The sequence below is a fragment of the Oncorhynchus clarkii genome, unplaced genomic scaffold (assembly GCF_045791955.1).
Source record: "Oncorhynchus clarkii lewisi isolate Uvic-CL-2024 unplaced genomic scaffold, UVic_Ocla_1.0 unplaced_contig_12414_pilon_pilon, whole genome shotgun sequence".
Taxonomy (NCBI): Eukaryota; Metazoa; Chordata; class Actinopteri; order Salmoniformes; family Salmonidae; genus Oncorhynchus; species Oncorhynchus clarkii.
The window spans coordinates 80869-105333 of NW_027261011.1; the positions used below are offsets into that span (position 1 = coordinate 80869).

At 47.1% G+C, this 24465-nt stretch overlaps 1 protein-coding gene and 1 pseudogene across 1 annotated transcript; one reads left to right on the forward strand and one right to left on the reverse strand.

The window, feature by feature from the left end:
- Window positions 1–310: 310 nt before the first annotated feature.
- LOC139403193 (cyclin-Q-like) lies at window positions 311–15481 on the reverse strand. The gene is made up of 5 exons (XM_071146906.1): window positions 15246–15481; window positions 14838–15021; window positions 7891–8023; window positions 4692–4910; window positions 311–574 (listed from the first exon to the last, which is right to left on the reverse strand). The coding sequence occupies exons 1-5, from the start codon at window positions 15400–15402 to the stop codon at window positions 485–487; spliced, it is 783 nt and encodes a 260-aa protein (XP_071003007.1). The 5' UTR covers window positions 15403–15481; the 3' UTR covers window positions 311–484.
- A 4929-nt stretch (window positions 15482–20410) lies between these two features.
- On the forward strand, window positions 20411–22379 carry LOC139403197 (protein Flattop-like; annotated as a pseudogene).
- Window positions 22380–24465: the final 2086 nt, after the last annotated feature.

Genomic DNA, 24465 nt, shown 5'->3' on the forward strand with positions numbered 1-24465 from the left:
CACTCTTCCTCTCTTTCCAGTACCACTCTTCCTCTCTTTCCAGTACCACTCTTCCTCTCTTCCCAGTCCCACTCTTCCCAGTCCCACTCTTCAAACCTTATAGTTTATCAATGGAGAGAATCGTTAAACTCCTCGTTAATCATAATAAAAAGAGATAGGAGAGAGGACAGGAGAGAGGACAGGAGAGAGCTTCTTGTTGTTTCTGTTTTATTTCGATGCAACATCATAGACCATGGGTGTCAAAGGGCTGTGTGTCTGCTGGTGAATTCCCTTTAATCAGTGTCCAACTAAAACCTGGTCTTAGACAACCTGGTGAGTTCCTAACTAAACCAGTTATGTATTGACATCTATTATCAAAAAGATGAAACGTTGAAAAACAGCTCAGTTCTTCAGAGTACAGAAAGTAGTACACACACACACACACACACACACACACACACACACACACACACACACACACACACACACACACACACACACACCCTCAGGTACATTTGGCCTCCATGTCGTAGAGGTGTAGCAGGTCAGAGATGATGGCATCAATGTGTTCCTTAGTGATGTCTTCACACAGCACCTAGAGACACAGAGAGAAGGGCTCAATACCCACACACCCATACTATCACACGCTTACACACACACACGGTTACACATAAGGGCTGTGGCGGTCATTACATGTTGTCAGCCGGTGATTGTCATGAAAATAACTGTCCGCCTCGCGGTAATTGACCGTTAATTAACATAAACATGTTTAGCATCTCCAGGCCTCCACAAGCTGCTGATGTTTTCCTTTGGAACATTTTAAAGGGCCTAATAAATCCATGTAATATAGCCTACACCATTAGTTTATTTATGTCAGCTCTAGAGAAACATGATATGAAGAAAATGTAGTCTATTTCAGAATAGCATACTCTGAGTTGTCCTTATGTTAGGTCCTGACCTGGCTGTGCCATATGGCTGTGGGCTACACCAGTTCATTTAGATGACAAGATTTGCTTAGAATTCCGTGGCATTATTTTAGAGGGAGTGGGCACATGCAGTTGAGCAGTTAAATATATGATATTGAAACTGGTCCTCCTATGTGATTAATTTAGAGTTACTAATGCAACTTTTAGTTGTGATAAACGTTGGGCAATATGTTTAGATTTTTAATGCATTCTAAGGCTGCATCGTGCAACTAATGATGATTTGAAAAAGTTACATGAAAGGCATGAGCTCTGCTGTTTCTTACGCAGGCTGTACACACTTCATCAGTCTCTCATTCTTAATTTACTATGGTCTTTATGTAGCCGATGCAAAATGGCTAGCTAGTTAGCGGTGGTGCGCGCTGGTAGCGTTTCAATCGGTGACGTCACTCGCTCAGACCTTGAAGTAGTGGTTCCCCTCGCTCTGCAAGGGCCGCGGCTTTTGTGGAGCGATGGGTAACGATGCTTCGAGGGTGACTTGTCTTTGTGCAGAGGGTCCCTGGTACGCGCCCAGGTCGGGCGAGGGGACGGACTAAAGTTATACTGTTACATTTACATATACAGTGAATTCGGAAAGCATTCAGACCCCTTCCCTTTTTTCACATTTTGTTACGTTACAGCCTTATACTAAAATTGATTAAATCGTTATTTTTCTTCATCAATCTACACACAATAACATAGCAAACCATATGTTTTTAATTTTTGCAAATGTATAACTAAAAATAAAAACCTTAAATATCACATTTACATAAAAGTATTCAGACCCTTTAACTCAGTACTTTGTTGAAGCACCTTTGGCAGTGATTACAGCCTCAAGTCTTCTTGGGTCTGCAGATCCTCTCAAGCTCTATCAGGTTGTATGGGGGGCGTTGCTGCACAGCTATTTTCAGGTCTCTCCAGAGATGTTCCATCAAGTTCAAGTCCAGGCTCTGGTTGGGCCATGCAAGGACACTGAGACTTGTCCCAAAGCCAGTCCTACGTGGTTGGGCCATGCAAGGACACTGAGACTTGTCCCAAAGCCAGTCCTACGTTGTCTTGGCTGTGTGCTTAAGGTCATTGTCCTGTAAATCTGTCCGGCAGAGTGTGTTGTTAAGGTCCTGTAAATCTGTCCGGCAGAGTGTGTTGTTAAGGTCCTGTATATCTGTCCGGCAGAGTGTGTTGTTAAGGTCCTGTAAATCTGTCCGGCAGAGTGTGTTGTTAAGGTCCTGTATATCTGTCCGGCAGAGTGTGTTGTTAAGGTCCTGTAAATCTGTCCGGCAGAGTGTGTTGTTAAGGTCCTGTATATCTGTCCGGCAGAGTGTGTTGTCCTTTGGTCTGACATGCGTGTTCAGAAACATGACCAAGTCAAGATCCAGAGCGTGATTAAGACGGCAGGAAGGATCATTGGTATAGATCAAGAATCTGCCACCAACCTGTTCACAAAACTCATCCTCCTAAAACACCTAACAGGACAGTACTCATCCCCTTCACTCAAAACTATAGCACTGTCTTTAAGCACCTGACCAAATGAATTTCCCCATGGTGGGATGATAAAGTTGATCTGAATCTGAAGGAAGGTGAACCTTCGCTCCAGTCTGAGGTCCTGAGTGCCCTGGAGCAAGTTTTCATCAAGGATCTCTTTGTACTTTGCTCCAATCATCTTTCCCTCGGTCCCGACTAGTTTCCCGGTCTCTGCCGTTGAAAAACATTTTATTTTTTAAATGTAACCTTTATTTAACATCCCGACAGCATGACGCTGCCACCACCATGCTTCACCGTAAGGATGGTATGGTATTGGCCAGGTGATGAGTGGTGCCTGGTTTCCTTCAGACGTGACGCTTGGCATTCAGGCCAAAGAGTTCAATCTTGATTTCATCAGACCAGAGAATTTTGTTTCTCATGGTCTGAGAATCCTTTAGGTGCCTTTTGGAAAACTCCAAGTGGGCTGTCATGTGTCTTTTACCCTCTGGCCATTCTACCATGAACGGCCTGATTGGTGGAGTGCTGCAGAGATGGTTGTCCTTCTGGAAGGTTCTCCCATCTCCACAGAGGACCTCTGGAGTTCTGTCAGAGTGACCATCGGGTTCTTGGTCACCTCCCTGACCAAGGCCCTTCTCCCCCGATTGCTCAGTTTGGCCGAGCGGCCAGCTCTTAGAAGAGTCTTGGTGGTTCCAAACTTCTTCCATTTAAGAATGATGGAGGTCACTGTGTTCTTGGGGATCTTCAATGCTGCAGAAATGTTTTGGTACCCTTCCCCAGATCTGTGCCTTGACACAATCCTGACTTGGAGCTCTACGGACAATTCCTTCGACCTCAAGGCTTTGATTTTTGCTCTGACATGCACTGTCAACTGTGGGACCTCATAATGACAGGAGTGTGCCTTTCCAAATCATGTCCAATCAGTTGAATTTACCACAGGTGGACTCCAATCAAGTTGTAGAAACATCTCAAGGATGATCAATGGAAACAGGATGCACCTGAGCTCAATATCGAGTCTTGTAGCAAAGGGCCTGAAGGTATCTGTTTTTACTTTTTCATATATTTGCAAACATTTCTAAAAATAAATTCACTTTGTCATTATTTTTTAGATTGATGAGGAAAATGTTTAATTGAATCCATTTTAGAATAAGGCTGTAACGTAACAAAATGTGGAAAAAGTGAAGGGGTCTGAGTACTTTGAGTGCACTGTGGTTTACTAATATGGAATATGTTTTACTTGGAAAGGCCCGCAAAAAAACATGTCATCCGTACAATTTTTTTATTCTGCATTTGACCCCCTTTTTCGTGATATCCAATTGCGATCTTGTCTCATCGCTGCAACTCCTCAACGGGCTTGGGAGAGGCGAAGGTCAAGTCATGCGTCCCCCGAAACATGAGCCACCAAACCGCGCTCCTTAACACCCGCCCTCTTAACCCGGAAGCCAGATGCACCAATGTATCAGAGGAAACGCCGTTCAACTGACGACTGAAGTCAGCCTGCAGGCGCCCGGCCCGCCACAAGGAGTCGCTAGAGCACGATGAGCCAAGTAAAGCCCCCTGGCCAAATGTCAAGCGTCGGCTGGAGTGATGTAAAGCTCGACGCCATTGGACTCTGGAATAGAGAAAACGCGTTTTCTGGAATGATGATTCACGCTTCATCATCTGGCAGTCCGACGGAGAAATGTGGGTTTGTCCCAACGCACAGAGCAAACTGTTTGGTGGAGGAGGAATAATGGACTGGGGCTGTTTTGTATGATTCGGGATAGGCCCCTTAGTTCTAGTGAAGGGACATTTCAACGCTACAGCATACAATGACATTCTAGATGCTTCCAACTTTGTGGCAACAGTTTGGGGAATGTACTTTCGTGTTTTAGCATAACGCGAGGTCCATACAGAAATGGTTTGTTGAGATCGGTGTGGAAGAACTTGACTGGCCTGCACAGAGCCCTAACCTCAACCCCATCGAACACCTTTGGTATGAATTGAAAAGCCGACTCGAGCCAGGCCTAATCGCCTGACCTCACTAATGCTCTTGGCTGAATGGAAGCAAGTCCCCGCAGCAACGTTCCAACATCTAGTGGAAAACCTTCACAGAAGAGTTGAGGCTGTTATAGCAGCTGTCTGGTTTAGAATGGGCCATTATCATGCACCTGTCTGAACAGGACTCGTGACCCGTGTTCTGGCAGTAATACGGTAACAGTAACAGCCCTATGCACACACTCCACAATACTATCACCCCCCACCTCTCTCCTCACAACACATCCCCCCTACCTGCCACCACTCTCTCTCTCCGACAGGAACCTCCACCCCGTAGCTGAGTAGTGCCAGGTACAGCGTTGCTATGGCGATGTGTTGGGGGGCGTGGCGCACACACATGGTGCCATGGTAACAGTCTCTAAGCAACGCCCAGGTGGTCTCGGCGACGGGAGTTCTGGACCAGGCGTGACGATTCACTAACGACTTCACCGACAGGAGGTAGTGGAGGAGATACTACACACACACAACCACACACACACACACACACACACAACCACAACACACACGTTAGAAACACAGACCAGGAATGACTGGACTGTCCACGGGGTTAGAGGGGTCAGGGGTTAGGTGGGACTGCATACCCACATCCATACCCACACATACAGTCAGAGCCAGCCCTAGCCTTTTGGGGCCCTAAGTCATACAGTCAGAGCCAGCCCTAGCCTTTTGGGGCCCTAGCCTTTTGGGGCCCTAAGTCATACAGTCAGAGCCAGCCCTAGCCTTTTGGGGGCCCTAGCCTTTTGGGGGCCCTAAGTCATGCAGTCAGAGCCAGTCCTTCTCTCAGAGTATCCTTTCTATCCCTCTCCATCACACGCCCTTCTCTCAGAGTATCCTTTCTATCCCTCTTCATCACGCGTCCTCTCTTCTTCCACACTGTGTTACGTTACAGCCTTATCTACACACAATACCCCATAATTACAAAGTGACAACAGGTTTTTAGAAATGTTTGTAAATGTATTAAAAAAAAAAAACAGAAATACCTTATTTACCTAAGTATTCAGACCCTTTACCTTGAGACTCGGAATTGAGCTCAGGTGCATCCGGTCTCCATTGATCATCCATGAGATGTTTCTACAAATTGATTGGGGTCCACCTGTGGTAAATTTAATTGATTGGACATGATTTGGAAAGGCACACACCTGTCTATATAAGGTGCCACAGTTGACAGTGCATGTCAGCGCAAAAACCAAGCCATGAGGTTGAAGGAATTGTCTGTAGAGCTCTGAGACAGGATTGTGTCGAGACACAGATCTGGGGAAGGGTACCAAAAGGCAGTTGTCAGCCCGCTTGGAGTTCGCCAAGAGGCACCGAAAGACTCAGACCATGAGAAACAAGATTCTCTGTTCAGATGAAACCAAGATTGAACTCTATGGCCTGAATGCCAAGCGTCACGTCTGGAGAAAACCTGGCACCATCCATAAGGTGAAGCATGGTGGTGGCAGCATCATGCTGTGGGGATGTTTTTCAGCGGCAGGGACTGGGAAACTAGTCAGGATCGAGGGAGAGATGAACGAAGCAAAGTACAGAGAGATCCTTGATGATAACCTGCTCCAGGGCCCTCAGACTGGGGCAAGGTTCACCTTCCAACAGGACAACGCATGAGTAGCTTTGGGACATGTCTCTGAATGTCCTTGAGTGGCCCAGCCAGAGTCCGGATTTGAACCCGATCTAACATCTCTGGAGAGACCTGAAAATAGCTGTGCAGTGACACTCCCCATCCAACCTGACAGAGCTTGAGAGGATCTGCAGAGAAGAATGGGAGAAACTCCCCAAATACAGGTGTGCCAAGTTTGTAGCGTCATACCCAAGAAGACTTGAGGCTGTAATCGCTGTCAAATGTGCTTCAACAAAGTACTGCGTTAAAGGGTCTTAAAATCTGTTTTTGCTTTTGTCATTATCGGGTATTGTGATGTCATTATGGGGTATTGTGATGTCATTATGGGGTATTGTGATGTCATTATGGGATATTGTGATGTCATTATGGGGTATTGTGATGTCATTATGGGGTATTGTGATGTCATTATGGGGTATTGTGATGTCATTATGGGATATTGTGATGTCATTATGGGGTATTGGGATGTCATTATGGGGTATTGTGATGTCATTATGGGATATTGGGATGTCATTATGGGGTATTGTGATGTCATTATGGGGTATTGGGATGTCATTATGGGGTATTGTGATGTCATTATGGGATATTGTGTGTAGATTGTTTAACCCCCTCATCAATCTAATCAACTTTAGAATAAGGCTGTAAAAAAACAAAATGTGGAAAAAGTTAAAGGGTCTGAATACATTCCGAATGCACTGTAAGCAGGCGTGCAATGGATTATGGTCATTGTAGTTAAGTACCATGTTTTCTGCACTAATCTATGTAGAATACTGGCCTGTTGGAAACTACAACTCCATCGCACAGTTCAGGCTGGATCTGATTTATCTCTACAGAAACTACATATCGAGCTCACAGAAAGAAATTAACTAAATATAATTCAAATAATTGAACTGACATCGGTCAATTAGTTGTTTAAAAACCTAAAAATAACAGGCATTTCGGTTAAATTTTCAGCACCTAATAACGAGGAAATGTTGATGCACAACCAAATTTCGAAATTGCACTTTGTGTATTCTACTATTCTAACCATCAACAGGAAGTTGAGGCTGAGTTCCTTGTGCATTCTACTATTCTAACCATCAACAGGAAGTTGAGGCTGAGTTCCTTGTGTATTCTACTATTCTAACCATCAACAGGATGTTGAGGCTGAGTTCCTTGTGTATTCTACTATTCTAACCATCAACAGGAAGTTGAGACTGAGTTCCTTGTGTATTCTACTATTCTAACCATCAACAGGAAGTTGAGACTGAGTTCCTTGTGTATTCTACTATTCTAACCATCAACCGGAAGTTGAGGCTGAGTTCCTTGAGTATTCTACTATTCTAACCATCAACAGGAAGTTGAGACTGAGTTCCTTTGTTTATTCTACTATTCTAATCATCAACAGGAAGTTGAGGCTGAGTTCCTTTGTTTATTCTACTATTCTAATCATCAACAGGAAGTTGAGGCTGAGTTCCTTTGTTTATTCTAATCATCAACAGGAAGTTGAGACTGAGTTCCTTTGTTTATTCTAATCATCAACAGGAAGTTGAGACTGAGTTCCTTTGTTTATTCTAATCATCAACAGGAAGTTGAGACTGAGTTCCTTTGTTTATTCTAATCATCAACAGGAAGTTGAGGCTGAGTTCCTTTGTTTATTCTAATCATCAACAGGAAGTTGAGACTGAGTTCCAAAAAAGTATTACTATTTTTGTATTATTTTTTGGGAAGTGAGGAATTGATCTGTTGGCCTAAAAAAAAGATGGGCCACCAGTTGCCTATCCTTGGGTTAGAGGTTAGGAGTCAGGGGTTAGAGTTCAGGAGTTAGGGGTCAGTACAGACCTTGTGTGGGTGCTGGAAGGAGACGTGGAAGTTGAGTTGTCTGAGGACCAGGAGTTCACACTGCACCACACTGTCCCTGAGGTCCCAGAACTCACCGTCACAGTTCAGAGGTTCACTACTACTGTGGAAATACCTGGAGGGAGAGAGAGAGGGGTGGGGAGAGGATGGATAAGGAGAGAGGACAGGGAGAGAGAGAGGGGTGGGGAGAGGATGGATAAGGAGAGAGGACAGGGAGAGAGAGAGGGGTGGGGAGAGGATGGATAAGCAGAGAGGACAGGGAGGGAGAGAGAGAGGGGTGGGGAGAGGATGGATAAGGAGAGAGGACAGGGAGGGAGAGAGGGGTGGGGAGAGGATGGATAAGGAGAGAGGACAGGGAGGGAGAGAGGGGTGGGGAGAGGATGGATAAGGAGAGAGGACAGGGAGAGAGAGAGGGGTGGGGAGAGGATGGATAAGGAGAGAGGACAGGGAGGGAGAGAGGGGTGGGGAGAGGATGGATAAGGAGAGAGGACAGGGAGGGAGAGAGGGGTGGGGAGAGGATGGATAAGGAGAGAGGACAGGGAGGGAGAGAGGGGTGGGGAGAGGATGGATAAGGAGAGAGGACAGGGAGGGAGAGAGGGGTGGGGAGAGGATGGATAAGGAGAGAGGACAGGGAGGGAGAGAGGGGTGGGGAGAGGATGGATAAGGAGAGAGGACAGGGAGAGAGAGAGGGGTGGGGAGAGGATGGATAAGGAGAGAGGACAGAGAGGGAGAGAGGGGTGGGGAGAGGATGGATAAGGAGAGAGGACAGGGAGGGAGAGAGGATGGGGAGAGGATGGATAAGGAGAGAGGACAGAGAGGGAGAGAGGGGTGGGGAGAGGATGGATAAGGAGAGAGGACAGGGAGAGAGAGAGGGGTGGGGAGAGGATGGATAAGGAGAGAGGACAGGGAGGGAGAGAGGGGTGGGGAGAGGATGGATAAGGAGAGAGGACAGGGAGAGAGAGAGGGGTGGGGAGAGGATGGATAAGGAGAGAGGACAGGGAGAGAGAGAGGGGTGGGGAGAGGATGGATAAGGAGAGAGGACAGGGAGAGAGAGAGGGGTGGGGAGAGGATGGATAAGGAGAGAGGACAGGGAGAGAGAGAGGGGTGGGGAGAGGATGGATAAGGAGAGAGGACAGGGAGGGAGAGAGGGGTGGGGAGAGGATGGATAAGGAGAGAGGACAGGGAGGGAGAGAGGGGTGGGGAGAGGATGGATAAGCAGAGAGGACAGGGAGGGAGAGAGAGAGGGGTGGGGAGAGGATGGATAAGGAGAGAGGACAGGGAGAGAGAGAGGGGTGGGGAGAGGATGGATAAGGAGAGAGGACAGGGAGAGAGAGAGGGGTGGGGAGAGGATGGATAAGGAGAGAGGGGTGGGGAGAGAGAGAGGGGTGGGGAGAGGATGGATAAGGAGAGAGGACAGGGAGAGAGAGAGGGGTGGGGAGAGGATGGATAAGGAGAGAGGACAGGGAGAGAGAGAGGGGTGGGGAGAGGATGGATAAGGAGAGAGGACAGGGAGAGAGAGAGGGGTGGGGAGAGGATGGATAAGGAGAGAGGACAGGGAGGGAGAGAGGGGTGGGGAGAGGATGGATAAGGAGAGAGGACAGGGAGAGAGAGAGGGGTGGGGAGAGAATGGATAAGGAGAGAGGACAGGGAGAGAGAGAGGGGTGGGGAGAGGATGGATAAGGAGAGAGGACAGGGAGAGAGAGAGGGGTGGGGAGAGGATGGATAAGGAGAGAGGACAGGGAGAGAGAGAGGGGTGGGGAGAGGATGGATAAGGAGAGAGGACAGGGAGGGAGAGAGGGGTGGGGAGAGGATGGATAAGGAGAGAGGACAGGGAGGGAGAGAGGGGTGGGGAGAGGATGGATAAGGAGAGAGATTATAAATCAGGGTAATGTAGAGTAGTTAGAGAGTTGGGCTAGTAACCAGCAGGTAGCCTAGTGGTTAGAGAGTTGGGCCAGTAACCGGCAGGTAGCCTAGTGGTTAGAGAGTTGGGCAGTAACCGGCAGGTAGCCTAGTGGTTAGAGAGTTGGGCCAGTAACCGGCAGGTAGCCTAGTGGTTAGAGAGTTGGGCCAGTAACCGGCAGGTAGCCTAGTGGTTAGAGAGTTGGGCCAGTAACCGGCAGGTAGCCTAGTGGTTAGAGAGTTGGGCTAGTAACCGGCAGGTAGCCTAGTGGTTAGAGAGTTGGGCTAGTAACCGGCAGGTAGCCTAGTGGTTAGAGAGTTGGGCCAGTAACCGGCAGGTAGCCTAGTGGTTAGAGAGTTGGACTAGTAACCGGCAGGTAGCCTAGTGGTTAGAGAGTTGGGCCAGTAACCGGCAGGTAGCCTAGTGGTTAGAGAGTTGGGCCAGTAACCGGCAGGTAGCCTAGTGGTTAGAGAGTTGGGCCAGTAACCGGCAGGTAGCCTAGTGGTTAGAGAGTTGGGCCAGTAACCGGCAGGTAGCCTAGTGGTTAGAGAGTTGGGCTAGTAACCGGCAGGTAGCCTAGTGGTTAGAGAGTTGGGCCAGTAACCGGCAGGTAGCCTAGTGGTTAGAGAGTTGGGCTAGTAACCGGCAGGTAGCCTAGTGGTTAGAGAGTTGGGCTAGTAACCGGCAGGTAGCCTAGTGGTTAGAGAGTTGGGCCAGTAACCGGCAGGTAGCCTAGTGGTTAGAGAGTTGGACTAGTAACCGGCAGGTAGCCTAGTGGTTAGAGAGTTGGGCCAGTAACCGGCAGGTAGCCTAGTGGTTAGAGAGTTGGGCCAGTAACCGGCAGGTAGCCTAGTGGTTAGAGAGTTGGGCCAGTAACCGGCAGGTAGCCTAGTGGTTAGAGAGTTGGGCCAGTAACCGGCAGGTAGCCTAGTGGTTAGAGAGTTGGGCCAGTAACCGGCAGGTAGCCTAGTGGTTAGAGAGTTGGGCCAGTAACCGGCAGGTAGCCTAGTGGTTAGAGAGTTGGGCTAGTAACCAGCAGGTAGCCTAGTGGTTAGAGAGTTGGGCCAGTAACCGGCAGGTAGCCTAGTGGTTAGAGAGTTGGACCAGTAACCGGCAGGTAGCCTAGTGGTTAGAGAGTTGGGCCAGTAACCGGCAGGTAGCCTAGTGGTTAGAGAGTTGGGCCAGTAACCGGCAGGTAGCCTAGTGGTTAGAGAGTTGGGCCAGTAACCGGCAGGTAGCCTAGTGGTTAGAGAGTTGGGCCAGTAACCGGCAGGTAGCCTAGTGGTTAGAGAGTTGGGCCAGTAACCGGCAGGTAGCCTAGTGGTTAGAGAGTTGGGCTAGTAACCGGCAGGTAGCCTAGTGGTTAGAGAGTTGGGCCAGTAACCGGCAGGTAGCCTAGTGGTTAGAGAGTTGGGCTAGTAACCGGCAGGTAGCCTAGTGGTTAGAGAGTTGGGCCAGTAACCAGCAGGTAGCCTAGTGGTTAGAGAGTTGGGCCAGTAACCGGCAGGTAGCCTAGTGGTTAGAGAGTTGGGCCAGTAACCGGCAGGTAGCCTAGTGTTTAGAGAGTTGGGCCAGTAACCGGCAGGTAGCCTAGTGGTTAAAGAGTTGGGCCAGTAACCGGCAGGTAGCCTAGTGGTTAGAGAGTTGGGCCAGTAACCGGCAGGTAGCCTAGTGGTTAGAGAGTTGGGCTTGTAACCGGCAGGTAGCCTAGTGGTTAGAGAGTTGGGCCAGTAACCGGCAGGTAGCCTAGTGGTTAGAGAGTTGGGCTAGTAACCAGCAGGTAGCCTAGTGGTTAGAGAGTTGGGCCAGTAACCAGCAGGTAGCCTAGTGGTTAGAGAGTTGGGCCAGTAACCGGCAGGTAGCCTAGTGGTTAGAGAGTTGGGCCAGTAACCGGCAGGTAGCCTAGTGGTTAGAGAGTTGGGCCAGTAACCGGCAGGTAGCCTAGTGGTTAGAGAGTTGGGCTAGTAACCGGCAGGTAGCCTAGTGGTTAGAGAGTTGGGCCAGTAACCGGCAGGTAGCCTAGTGGTTAGAGAGTTGGGCCAGTAACCGAAAGGTTGCTGGATTGAATCCCCGAGCTGACACGGTAAAAATCTGCCGCTCTGCCCCTGAACAACGCAGTTAACCCACTGATCCTAGACCAGTTAACCCACCGTTCCTAGACCAGTTAACCCACCGTTCCTAGACCAGTTAACCCACTGATCCTAGACCAGTTAACCCACCGTTCCTAGACCAGTTAACCCACCGTTCCTAGACCAGTTAACCCACTGTTCCTAGACCAGTTAACCCACTGTTCCTAGACCAGTTAACCCACCGTTCCTAGACCAGTTAACCCACCGTTCCTAGACCAGTTAACCCACTGTTCCTAGACCAGTTAACCCACCGTTCCTAGACCAGTTAACCCACCGTTCCTAGACCAGTTAACCCACCGTTCCTAGACCAGTTAACCCACCGTTCCTAGACCAGTTAACCCACCGTTCCTAGACCAGTTAACCCACCGTTCCTAGACCAGTTAACCCACCGTTCCTAGACCAGTTAACCCACCGTTCCTAGACCAGTTAACCCACCGTTCCTAGACCAGTTAACCCACCGTTCCTAGACCAGTTAACCCACCGTTCCTAGACCAGTTAACCCACCGTTCCTAGACCAGTTAACCCACCGTTCCTAGACCAGTTAACCCACCGTTCCTAGACCAGTTAACCCACTGTTCCTAGACCAGTTAACCCACTGATCCTAGACCAGTTAACCCACCGTTCCTAGACCAGTTAACCCACCGTTCCTAGACCAGTTAACCCACTGTTCCTAGACCAGTTAACCCACTGATCCTAGACCAGTTAACCCACCGTTCCTAGACCAGTTAACCCACCGTTCCTAGACCAGTTAACCCACTGTTCCTAGACCAGTTAACCCACTGATCCTAGACCAGTTAACCCACCGTTCCTAGACCAGTTAACCCACCGTTCCTAGACCAGTTAACCCACTGTTCCTAGACCAGTTAACCCACCGTTCCTAGACCAGTTAACCCACCGTTCCTAGACCAGTTAACCCACCGTTCCTAGACCAGTTAACCCACCGTTCCTAGACCAGTTAACCCACTGATCCTAGACCAGTTAACCCACTGTTCCTAGACCAGTTAACCCACTGATCCTAGACCAGTTAACCCACCGTTCCTAGGCCGTCAGTTAAAAACAAATTCTTATTTACACTGACATACCTAGTTAAATAAAGGTTAAATAAAAATGAAATAATCTGCCGTTTCCAGCTACAATAGTCATTTACGACATTAACAATGTCTACACTGTATTTCTGATCAATTTGATATTTTAATGGATAATTTTTTTTGCTTATCTTTCAAAACAAGGACATTTCTAAGTAACCCCAAACGCTTAAAAGGTAGTATATATTAGAGGTCGACCGATTAATTAGGGCCGATTTCAAGTTTTCATAACAATCAGAAATCGGTATATTTGGACGCCGATTTTGCCGATTTAAAAAAAATATATATTTTTTTACAACTTTACTTAACGAGGCAAGTCAGTTAAGAACATATTCTTATTTTCAATGACGGCCTAAGAATGGTGGGTTAACTGCCTTGTTCAGGGGCAGAACGACAGATTTTTACCTTGTCAGCTCAGGGATTCAATCTTGCAACCTTACGTTTAACTAGTCCAACGCTCTAACCACCTGCCTCACGAGGAGCCAAGGTAAGTTTCTAGCTAGCATTAAACTTAATCATAATCACTAGTTATAACTACACATGGTTGATGATATTACTAGTTTATCTAGCGTGTCCTGCGTTGCATATAATCGATGCAGTGCGCATTCGCGAAAAAGGACTGCCGTTGATCCAACGTGTTCCTAACCATAAACATCAATGCCTTTCTTAAAATCAATACACAGAAGTATATATTTTTAAACCTGCATATTTAGCTAAGATCAATCCAGGTTAGCAGGCAATATTAACCAGGTAAAACTGTGTCATTTCTCTTGCGCTCATTGCACGCAGAGTCAGGGTATATGCAACAGTTTGGGCCGCCTGGCTCATTGCGAACTAATTTGCCAGAATTGTACATAATTATGACATAACATTGAAGGTTGTGCAATGTAATAGGAATATTTAGACTGATGGATGCCACCCGTTAGATAAAATACAGAACGGTTCCGTATTTCAATGAAAGAATAAATGTTTTGTTTTCGAGATGATAGTTTCCCGGATTCGACCATATTAATGACCAAAGGCTCGTATTTCTGTGTGTTATCATGTTATAATTAAGTCTATGATTTGATAGAGCAGCTTATGACTTCAAGCCTATCAACTCCCGAGATCAGGCTGGTGTAACCGATGTGAAATGGCTAGCTAGTTAGCGGGGTGCGCAATAATAGCATTTCAAACGTCACTCGCTCTGAGACTCGGAGTAGTTGTTCCCCTTGCTCTGCATGGGTAACGCTGCTTCGAGGGTAGCCGTTGTCGTTGTGTTGCTGGTTCAAGCGAGGAGAGGGATGGAAGCTATACTGTTACACTGGCAATACTAAAGTGCCTATAAGAACATCCAATAGTCAAAGGTATATGAAATACAAATGGTATAGAGAGAAATAGTCCTATAATTCCTATAATAACTACACCCTAAAACTTCTTACCTGGGAATATTGAAGACTCATGTTAAAAGGAACCACCAGCTTTCATATGTTCTCATGTTCTGAGCAAGGAACTGAAACGTTAGCTTTCTTACATAGAACATATTGCACTTTTACTTTCTTCTCCAACACTTTGTTTTTGCATTATTTAAACCAAATTGAACATGTTTCATTATTTATTTGAGGCTAAATTGATTTTATTGATGTATTATATTAAGTTAAAATAAGTGCTCATTCAGTATTGTTGTAATTGTCATTATTGAAAATTAAAATTAAAATTTGTCCGATTAATCGGTATCGGCTTTTTTTGGTCCTCCAATAATCGGTATTGGCGTTGAAAAATCATAATCGGTCGACCTCTAGTGTATGTATGTAATATAAAAACAGCCCTACCTACCTGTGACACACGTTGATGATGTCACGGGTGCGAAGGTGCTGCTCCTCCACCTTGCCTGCTAGGTAGATGCAGCTCATAGCCACCAGGTAGGGCTCATACACCGTCACACTCACACACTGGAAGAACCGGTGGTACAACACACACGCTGTCGCCACGGGCACCGAACGCATGCCCAACTTCACACCTAGGGAGACGGAGAGGTAAGGGCCAGGGTGGTATAAGTTTCTGCGCCAGCCAAGCCTCGACACCTTATTCTACTAATAAAGGCCGTATTTAAAATGATGATATACTCAGGTGTGTTAGCACTTGTCTGGAGCAAAATTCTGCACCCACACCGGCCCAGGCTGGGTGAGACTGACCACACATAGTGAATATGGGCTGGGGGAGGGTTCTGTTTCGGTACTGTACCCGTTTCCATGATGAACCGACACACACGGAAGTGGGTTTTAATCTCCCGTGTGGAGTCCGTATCAGTGTCCAAGGCCGGAGCACCCCTCTTCCCCCCCGGTGCACCGTCAAGCCGCGAGACGGCCTCCATGGAACCGGGTGTAATGAACCTGGCCATCTCTAGAATAGCTAGCTAACGTTAGCTATTAGCTAAACACTACTTTTCCCTGTACAGAATGGAGAATGTTACACTAACATTAACTATAGTAGTTAACCATAGCCATTAACTAGTTGATCTTGTTTCTTTCCAGCTTGTCTGCTACTAATTGGGGCAAATCATAGTCAATTGGAATTATTATCTGGGCTACCAACACGCTACAATAATATCAAAGACCGAACTGAAACGCGCTACGATTCTGCCAGCAGCAAAAACGATGACGTCACGTGCGTATGTTAATGAGGAAACCTCCAAACTAAAAGCCCAAATTTCTAAATATTGCAATGTGGATAATTCATTCAAAAGATATTGAACTTGACATCAGTGGCCACTTCTACTTTTATTGTGCCAACAAGAAAAGGAAAGGTGAGTCATTTAAGGAAACAAATCAAAATATGGTTGAGAATTATTTTTTTTACCAATAATGAAAGAATAACACTGGTATGTTGAGAATATTGGGCTGTAGAGATTTTTCTACCGATGTGGTGTAGAATATTCAATAGGGTCTTTACTAACCAAATACGGTTAGTTTTGAAGGGGGACTGTGTCATACTTTCTTTTTTAAAAACATTTATTTAACTAGGCGAGTCAGTTAAGAACAAATTCTTAATTTACAATGACGGTCTACCCCGGCCTAACCCTCCCATAACCCGGATGACGAGGGGCCCATTGTGCGCCGCCCTATTAGACATACATACCCAGCAGAATTTCCTTCTCCAGCTCCCATAGTCCCCAATGCAATACACTGTAATAGACTGTACATGGAAACATATTGGCTTGTAGAGAGAAAAAAAAATTATACTGGTCTCAGCTAAAGTGGGTGGGAAATACTCAGAAGGGTCTCTACTAAGCAAATATGTGTAGTTTTGGAGGGGGATTGTGTTGTACATACCCAGCAGTTTTCTGTCTACAACCCAATGTTTATCCCATGTTTAGTCTATTACAGTGTATTGTATTGGAGGTTGTAGAGAGAGGCGGTGGAGTGAAAAGCCAGCAGCAGGCCATGAGACACAGTCCCCCTCCAAAACAAACATAATTGGTTAGTAGAGACCCTACAACAACTTACCATTTATTTTTTCAAAGAGGATTGCAATGCTGTGAAAAACAGTTGTACGTACTGGGGGAACTCTTATTGTGAAGGGAAAAAAAATCTGCGATCCTGACAGCATAATAGGTGTTGTTGTTGTGGTGCAGCTGCAGGTCTGGCCAGCTTCATGTCCCTCTACTGGTAGGGCTGGCCCCATTCTTATTGGCTCAGCAGTGGCTCTAAACAACAGACACTTGCATTCTGTTACCCAAATAGCACAGTTCTGTTTCTGTAGCAGATGTTGTGGAATTGTACTGATGTTATGGGTATGTAACATATGGTGACCAGATTTCTGGAATTAAAACCGGGGACATTTCCAGTTCGGCTGTCAATATATCATTCAAATATCCAATGGTATTATCTATGAAATGTAAAAAAAAAAGGGGGACAATTCCGGTTTCATGTATTTATTCTAACAGGCACACTGTGATAGACAGAGAAAACAACTATATTACAGAAACACTATAGACAAGACAGAACTGATCTGAACAGCCATTCAGTGGTCCTGCTAGTCTGGGTAGAACTGATCTGAACAGCCATTCTGTGGTCCTGCTAGTCTGGGTAGAATAAGAGCAGAAGAGAACATGTGACCTTTAAAAAACAGACAACAGTATATGTGAAATACTTAACAACATAAAGAGATAAGACGATGATGAGATTATATTATGTAGTTACCATTTATACCAACCTAATCTGTATATTTCTCAGAATAATATATTTTCTTCAGGATTGCTCCGTCTTTGGCCAGCTTCTCCATGAACTCCTGGCTGGGGAGGTTGACGTTTGTCTACACAATAAGCATGGCCTTGATGGCAGGAACAGTGAACCTATTTCTTGCCGCTGTCCATATATCATTCATTTGGGAGAACACTCGACTGGTGCATTACTTCCAGGTAAGCACATGACAACAGACGCTAATCTAGCCAGGTTAGTGTGTGGGATGTCGTTCTCTTAGAAGTGTGTAACCACCGTGCTCCATCTCTGACTAAGCGGTGTCTCCACCGTGCTCCATATCTGACTAAGCGGTGTCTCCACCGTGCTCCATCTCTGACTGAGCGGTGTCTCCACCGTGCTCCATCTCTGACTGAGCGGTGTCTCCACCGTGCTCCATCTCTGACTAAGCGGTGTCTCCACCGTGCTCCATCTCTGACTAAGCGGTGTCTCCACCGTGCTCCATCTCTGACTAAGCGGTGTCTCCACCGTGCTCCATCTCTGACTAAGCGGTGTCTCCACCGTGCTCCATCTCTGACTAAGCAGTGTCTCCACCGTGCTCCATCTCTGACTAAGCGGTGTCTCCACCGTGCTCCATCTCTGACTAAGCGGTGTCTCCACCGTGCTCCATCTCTGACTAAGCGGTGTCTCCACCGTGCTCCATCTCTGACTAAGCGGTGTCTCCACCGTGCTCCATCTCTGACTAAGCGGTGTCTCCACCGTGCTCCATCTCTGACTAAGCAGTGTCTCCACCGTGCTCCATCTCTGACTAAGCGGTGTCTCCACCGTGCTCCATCTCTGACTAAGCGGTGTCTCCACCGTGCTCCATCTCTGACTAAGCGGTGTCTCCACCGTGCTCCATCTCTGACTAAGCGGTGTCTCCACCGTGCTCCATCTCTGACTGAGCGGTGTCTCCACCGTGCTCCATCTCTGACTAAGCGGTGTCTCCACCGTGCTCCATCTCTGACTAAGCAGTGTCTCCACCGTGCTCCATCTCTGACTAAGCAGTGTCTCCACCGTGCTCCATCTCTGACTAAGCAGTGTCTCCACCGTGCTCCATCTCTGACTAAGCAGTGTCTCCACCGTGCTCCATCTCTGACTAAGCAGTGTCTCCACCGTGCTCCATCTCTGACTGAGCGGTGTCTCCACCGTGCTCCATCTCTGACTAAGCGGTGTCTCCACCGTGCTCCATCTCTGACTAAGCAGTGTCTCCACCGTGCTCCATCTCTGACTAAGCGGTGTCTCCACCGTGCTCCATCTCTGACTAAGCGGTGTCTCCACCGTGCTCCATCTCTGACTAAGCGGTGTCTCCACCGTGCTCCATCTCTGACTAAGCGGTGTCTCCACCGTGCTCCATCTCTGACTGAGCGGTGTCTCCACCGTGCTCCATCTCTGACTAAGCGGTGTCTCCACCGTGCTCCATCTCTGACTAAGCAGTGTCTCCACCGTGCTCCATCTCTGACTAAGCGGTGTCTCCACCGTGCTCCATCTCTGACTAAGCAGTGTCTCCACCGTGCTCCATCTCTGACTAAGCGGTGTCTCCACCGTGCTCCATCTCTGACTAAGCGGTGTCTCCACCGTGCTCCATCTCTGACTGAGCGGTGTCTCCACCGTGCTCCATCTCTGACTAAGCGGTGTCTCCACCGTGCTCCATCTCTGACTAAGCGGTGTCTCCACCGTGCTCCATCTCTGACTAAGCAGTGTCTCCACCGTGCTCCATCTCTGACTAAGCGGTGTCTCCACCGTGCTCCATCTCTGACTAAGCGGTGTCTCCACCGTGCTCCATCTCTGACTAAGCGGTGTCTCCACCGTGCTCCATCTCTGACTAAGCGGTGTCTCCACCGTGCTCCATCTCTGACTAAGCGGTGTCTCCACCGTGCTCCATCTCTGACTAAGCGGTGTCTCCACCGTGCTCCATCTCTGACTAAGCAGTGTCTCCACCGTGCTCCATCTCTGACTAAGCGGTGTCTCCACCGTGCTCCATATCTGACTGAGCTGTGTCTCAGATGTTTTCCATTCTTCAAGTGATCCTTCCTTTAGGAACTCTTGCAGGCCAGTAACTTCGTCAAACAATGCATCCTCATTGATGGTCACATGGGGGCATTTTTCCTGCAGTGTGTCTGCTGCCTTCTGGATCTCTTCATGCTGAGGTTGCCTTTTTAAACAGGAGACAATGTAAATATTTTAGATTATCTGTGTGCTTTCCCCAATGCTTGCAAGTAGTTCGCAGCCGTAGTGAAGAATGATTGGGATGTTTGGAGAAAGCTCTCTTTAGACATTGCTCAATTTCCCTCTAGCTCTCTCAGATGTCCTCTGACCAAAACTGGAATGAAGTTGTCATCACGTCTTGCAGTCAATTTTGCCTCAATGTTTCTCAGAATTGCAGCTGACTCCACAGCACAGCGGTCCTGGCCTTCAAGCATCTTGATCGTGTCACTGAATACGGTCAAGTTTCCATGGACAAAGTCCAGCCAAAGTTCAGTCAGTGGATCTTCGAACATTGTTCGCAGGACAACAGGGCATTCGTCTTCAGAAAGAAAAAAACGATTAAGGGCACATACCTTTTCATACTTTGGTTAACAGATTCCCATTGCTTGCCTCATGTTTGTATTTGATCTCAAAAACCTTGTTTGGAATAATAAATTGGCAGGCTCTGCAATCACACCTTTCCTCCTCTCTCACTCTTCCTCCTCTCCACTCTCTAACAGAAAACATTATGCTAATGTTATCCATGAAAATGTCTAAATATATTTTCACACTACTTATAATGCCAAACCATTAAAATTGTAATTTACAAATAAATATTCTCATAATTAATTGTGCATAAATGTAATATAACCATTTTCAAAATAGCCCGTCCACTGCATGTTTACATGTGAATGTTTTTTAACCTAGTTACCATGACAGTCGTAGTCTAACTTAGTCGACATAGCTACAGTTAGCTAACATGACCTATTTAAAACCTTATAAAGCAGAGCGTCTATCTATATAATACATTGTGACATTATAACATCACAAGCTAGTATCTCAAACGAGTGTAATTTACCTGGCTTGAAAAGACGTTTGTGGTGATGTTGTGGATTCACTTGATACTTGCTTCCGGCCGAGTTTTCCACAGCACAGTTTTCTCTCTCTCCGGAGCAAGTAGTCAGTAGAAGAAGAAGAGTGAAGCTGCGAGCTGACAACTGACACAGAAGGTGTCGACAACTTCCTGCAATGCTCCGTTGTTGCTATGCAACCTGTCAACAACAAACAGAGTCGCTAGCCGCCAGGCATGTCGTCGGGTTACTCGGCTAATCAGGTAAAAAATGACAACATTCATTCGATAAAAACACACTTTTTGTTATTGTGTAGAGCAGTAAACATGTGCTGTTGTGTGTTTTAGTATGAAAATGCTTTCAACTCGCAGAAACTGCAGAATTGGACCGTGCCGAAGCATTTCAAGGAGGTAACTAATGTACAGCACCTAGCTAACGTTAAGTGTAGTTTGTGAATTGTGCACGACAAATACGCAAATAGTGTTACTTTCTCTCCATGAGTTGAACTTAGTTGAAATCAACTGTGTGTGTGTGTAGAGGCCCTCAGCAGCAGAGGGTCACACCATCTTCATCGCCAGTGACCGAGGACATCTCCTACCGGGAGTGAAGGCTAAGGTTAGTGAACAATACACACACTGAGACCTGTACATGCATGTATATTTATGTGCTTATGGATGTCTGTCTGTGCTTAATTATGTGTGTGTGTGTGTGTGTGTGTGTGTAGCGTGGCAGTGCGTGGCCAGATTTTAAGGGGACATGGGAGCTGCCTGCTCGTCTCCCTCCTGCCTCTATCAACCCCACAGCTCGCTCTGAGGAGGGCAGACAGCGTCTCACACACACATACACACACTCACACACACACTCCGGACTTCACATCCACACACACAGGCCTGCCAAAACCACCACCACACCAGCCGCAGACGGTCAGACGGAAGAGGTTCAGGTTAGACACATTCTCTCTCCTCACTCCTCTCTTCTCCTTTATGCTGTCCTCTCCTCTCTCCTCCTTTATCCTCTCCTCTCTCCTCCTTTATCCTCTCCCCTCCTTTATCCTCTCCCGTCCTTTATCCTCTTCTCTCCTTTATCACCTCCTTTCCTTTATCCTCTCCTCTCTCCTCCTTTATCCTCTCCTCTCCCCTCCTTTATCCTCTCCCGTCCTTTATCCTCTTTTCTCCTTTATCACCTCCTTTCCTTTATCCTCTCCTTTATCCTCTCCTCTCTCCTCCTTTATCCTCTCCTCTCCCCTCCTTTATCCTCTCCCGTCCTTTATCCTCTTCTCTCCTTTATCACCTCCTTTCCTTTATCCTCTCCTTTATCCTCTCCTCTCCTTTATCCTCTCCTCTCCCCTCCTTTATCCTCTCCTCTCCTTTATCCTCTCCTCTCAATTATCCTCTCTCCTCTCCTTTATACTCTCCTCTCCTTTATGTTCTCCTCTCTTCTCTTTTATGCTCCTCTTCTCTTTAAGGATCTCCTCTCCTCTTTTCTCCCCTATCCTCTCTTCCTTTCCCCTATCCTCTCCTCTCTCCTCCACCCCCCTATCCTCTCCTCTCTCCTCCTCCCCCCTATCCTCTCCTCTCTCCTCCACCCCCCTATCCTCTCCTCTCTCCTCCACCCCCCTATCCTCTCCTCTCTCCTCCTCTTCTTTTTCCTCTTATCTCTTCTTCTCTTTTCATTCTCTTTGTTCAACATACAGACCTGCAATGCCCCAACCTCAGAGAGACCAGTCACAGGAGAAAGACCAGTCACTGGGCAATCAGGTCGTGGGGCGAGACCTTTGACTCAAGCCTCAGAGAGAGAGAGAGCAGTCTCCCACCCTGACACACAGCAAGAGGAGAGAGCAGCCACTAGAGGGAACACCTCGACTGGAGAGAGAGCAGCCACTAGAGGGAACACCTCGGCTGGAGAGAGAAGAGCCGCAAGAGGGAACACCTCGGCTGAAGAGAGAACAGTTAGCCAGGGAGAGAGAGAACCTTCTACAGCTGCCCAAGAGAATCACACACAGGTTGACTAGTAAACATGTCTACCTCCCCATCTCTTTCTCTCTCCATCTTTCTCTCGAACAGTCTCACACCCAGAATATATTTTGTTTCCTGATGTACTGAGTGCTGTTAGTTTACTGATGTACACTAACAGAATCATACAGCATTAAAACTCTGTAAAACCATTTCCTGTGCGTGTGTCAGGGTCGGTTGTGTTGGAGGAAAACAGTGAAATTATTTGCATAGATTTTCATTTTTTAATATAAATACAAATTTGGGGTAAGACAGACAGGCAGACAGACAGGCAGACAGACAGGCAGACAGACAGGCAGACAGACAGACAGACAGACAGACAGGCAGACAGACAGACAGACAGACAGACAGGCAGACAGACAGACAGACAGATAGACAGACAGACAAACAGGCAGACAAACAGGCAGACAGACAGGCAGGCAGACAGACAAACAGGCAGATAGACAGACAGACAAACAGGCAGACGTTCCTTGATTTCCCCTGATATAGCCAGTGGCGATTTTAGCATGTAAATCTTGTTGGGGCAAAAAAAGTGGGATTCATGCCAGCAAAGCCACAACAACACTAAACATGAATTGCACTATAACAGGCTGACTACCACCCGTGTCACATACACGAGCGTTGCAAAATAAATGTAGACATACATTTAATTATTCCCCCACACTTCTCGCGCGAGCCAACGAGCGTCTGCGTTGCCAAGGGCTAAAATAAAAGTCTGTTCTATTTCTGACGCAGATCACGCTGCAAGTCCTGCCTCTCCCATCACCTCATTGGTTTATAGAAGCAGGTACCCACGTGCCATCTCCTCATTGGTTATATCCACGTGGGTGACTGAAAGACGAACGAGGTCAGTGGCGGTAATGCACCTAATTTATGAAAGTTGCCAATCGCAATAAAAAGTCCAGAGAAGAAAAAGCCTGGAAGAAAGAGAGATGACTAGAAACGATTCGTTTGACCATTTTATGTGTGGATTAATTGGTGGAGTAGAGGACCTTGTGCATTTCAGGTAAAATAACAACTCAATGTTTATATTCCAGGACAAATTAGTTTGCAACAGCAAGCTAACTAGCTATATTGCCATAAATGTTTAATGCTTTTCGATCTGTCCCCAAATTAATATAATTGGTTCAAAGTTTGTTTTGATATTTTAACCTGTGTATCGTGATCGCGTTTGGTGTGGGGGACAAAATTTATTTAAGTACGATGGCGCACGCGCGCAGCCGGTTTGGGTTCCGTGTAACGGTGACAAATTGTGCCCACAAACTGTTAGGGCCCACAAAGCTGTCCCAACAGAAAGTACTGCTGCAATTTCATCTCAAAGTTGACAAATAACAAATAAAAATGTTATACTTACTCATGATATACTTCTGTCAGGTAAGCCTACTTGCAGTTAACATTTAATTGAAAAGGTTTCTGCGTACTGCCTAAACAGCTGACTGGCAAGCGAACTGTCTGGCACTGGGAAAACCTCTTCTCACCTTCTCAAAACCCATTGGAGGAGAAGATCAGAGGGGAAGGACCTTTGGCATTCTCATCCAATGGGTTTTGAGGAGGCGAGGAGAGGACGTGAGGAGAATGCAATTGAGATTCTCTCATAGTCTCTGCTGAGAGAAATGCAGGCAGGCTGGCAGCTTCTCTCCAAACGATGCTCTGAATGGTCCTAAAGCCAGCCAATAGATGAATGGTCCTAAAGCCAGCCAATAGATGAATGGTCCTAAAGCCAGCCAATAGATGAATGGTCCTAAAGCCAGCCAATAGATGAATGGTCCTAAAGCCAGCCAATAGATCAATACTCTAAACAGCCCTTGCATTTTAACCGGGAATGGAATGATTTTAGTCTACTTTTTTGTAGCCTACTTTTACATATATGGTATTGAGCTGGCCTACCCAACTGACGCTGCTGTCCAATAGGCTGACCTATAGCCTGGGAACCAATCTGTCCAATAGGAAACCCCCTATAGCCTGGGAACCAGTCTGTCCAATAGGCTGACCTATAGCCTGGGAACGAGTTTGTCCAATAGGAAACCCCCTATAGCCTGGGAACCAGTATGTCAAATAGGGTGACCTATAGCCTGGGAACCAATCTGTCCAATAGGCTGACCTATAGCCTGGGAACCAGTCTGTCCAATAGGCTGACCTATAGCCTGGGAACCAATCTGTCCAATAGGCTGATCTA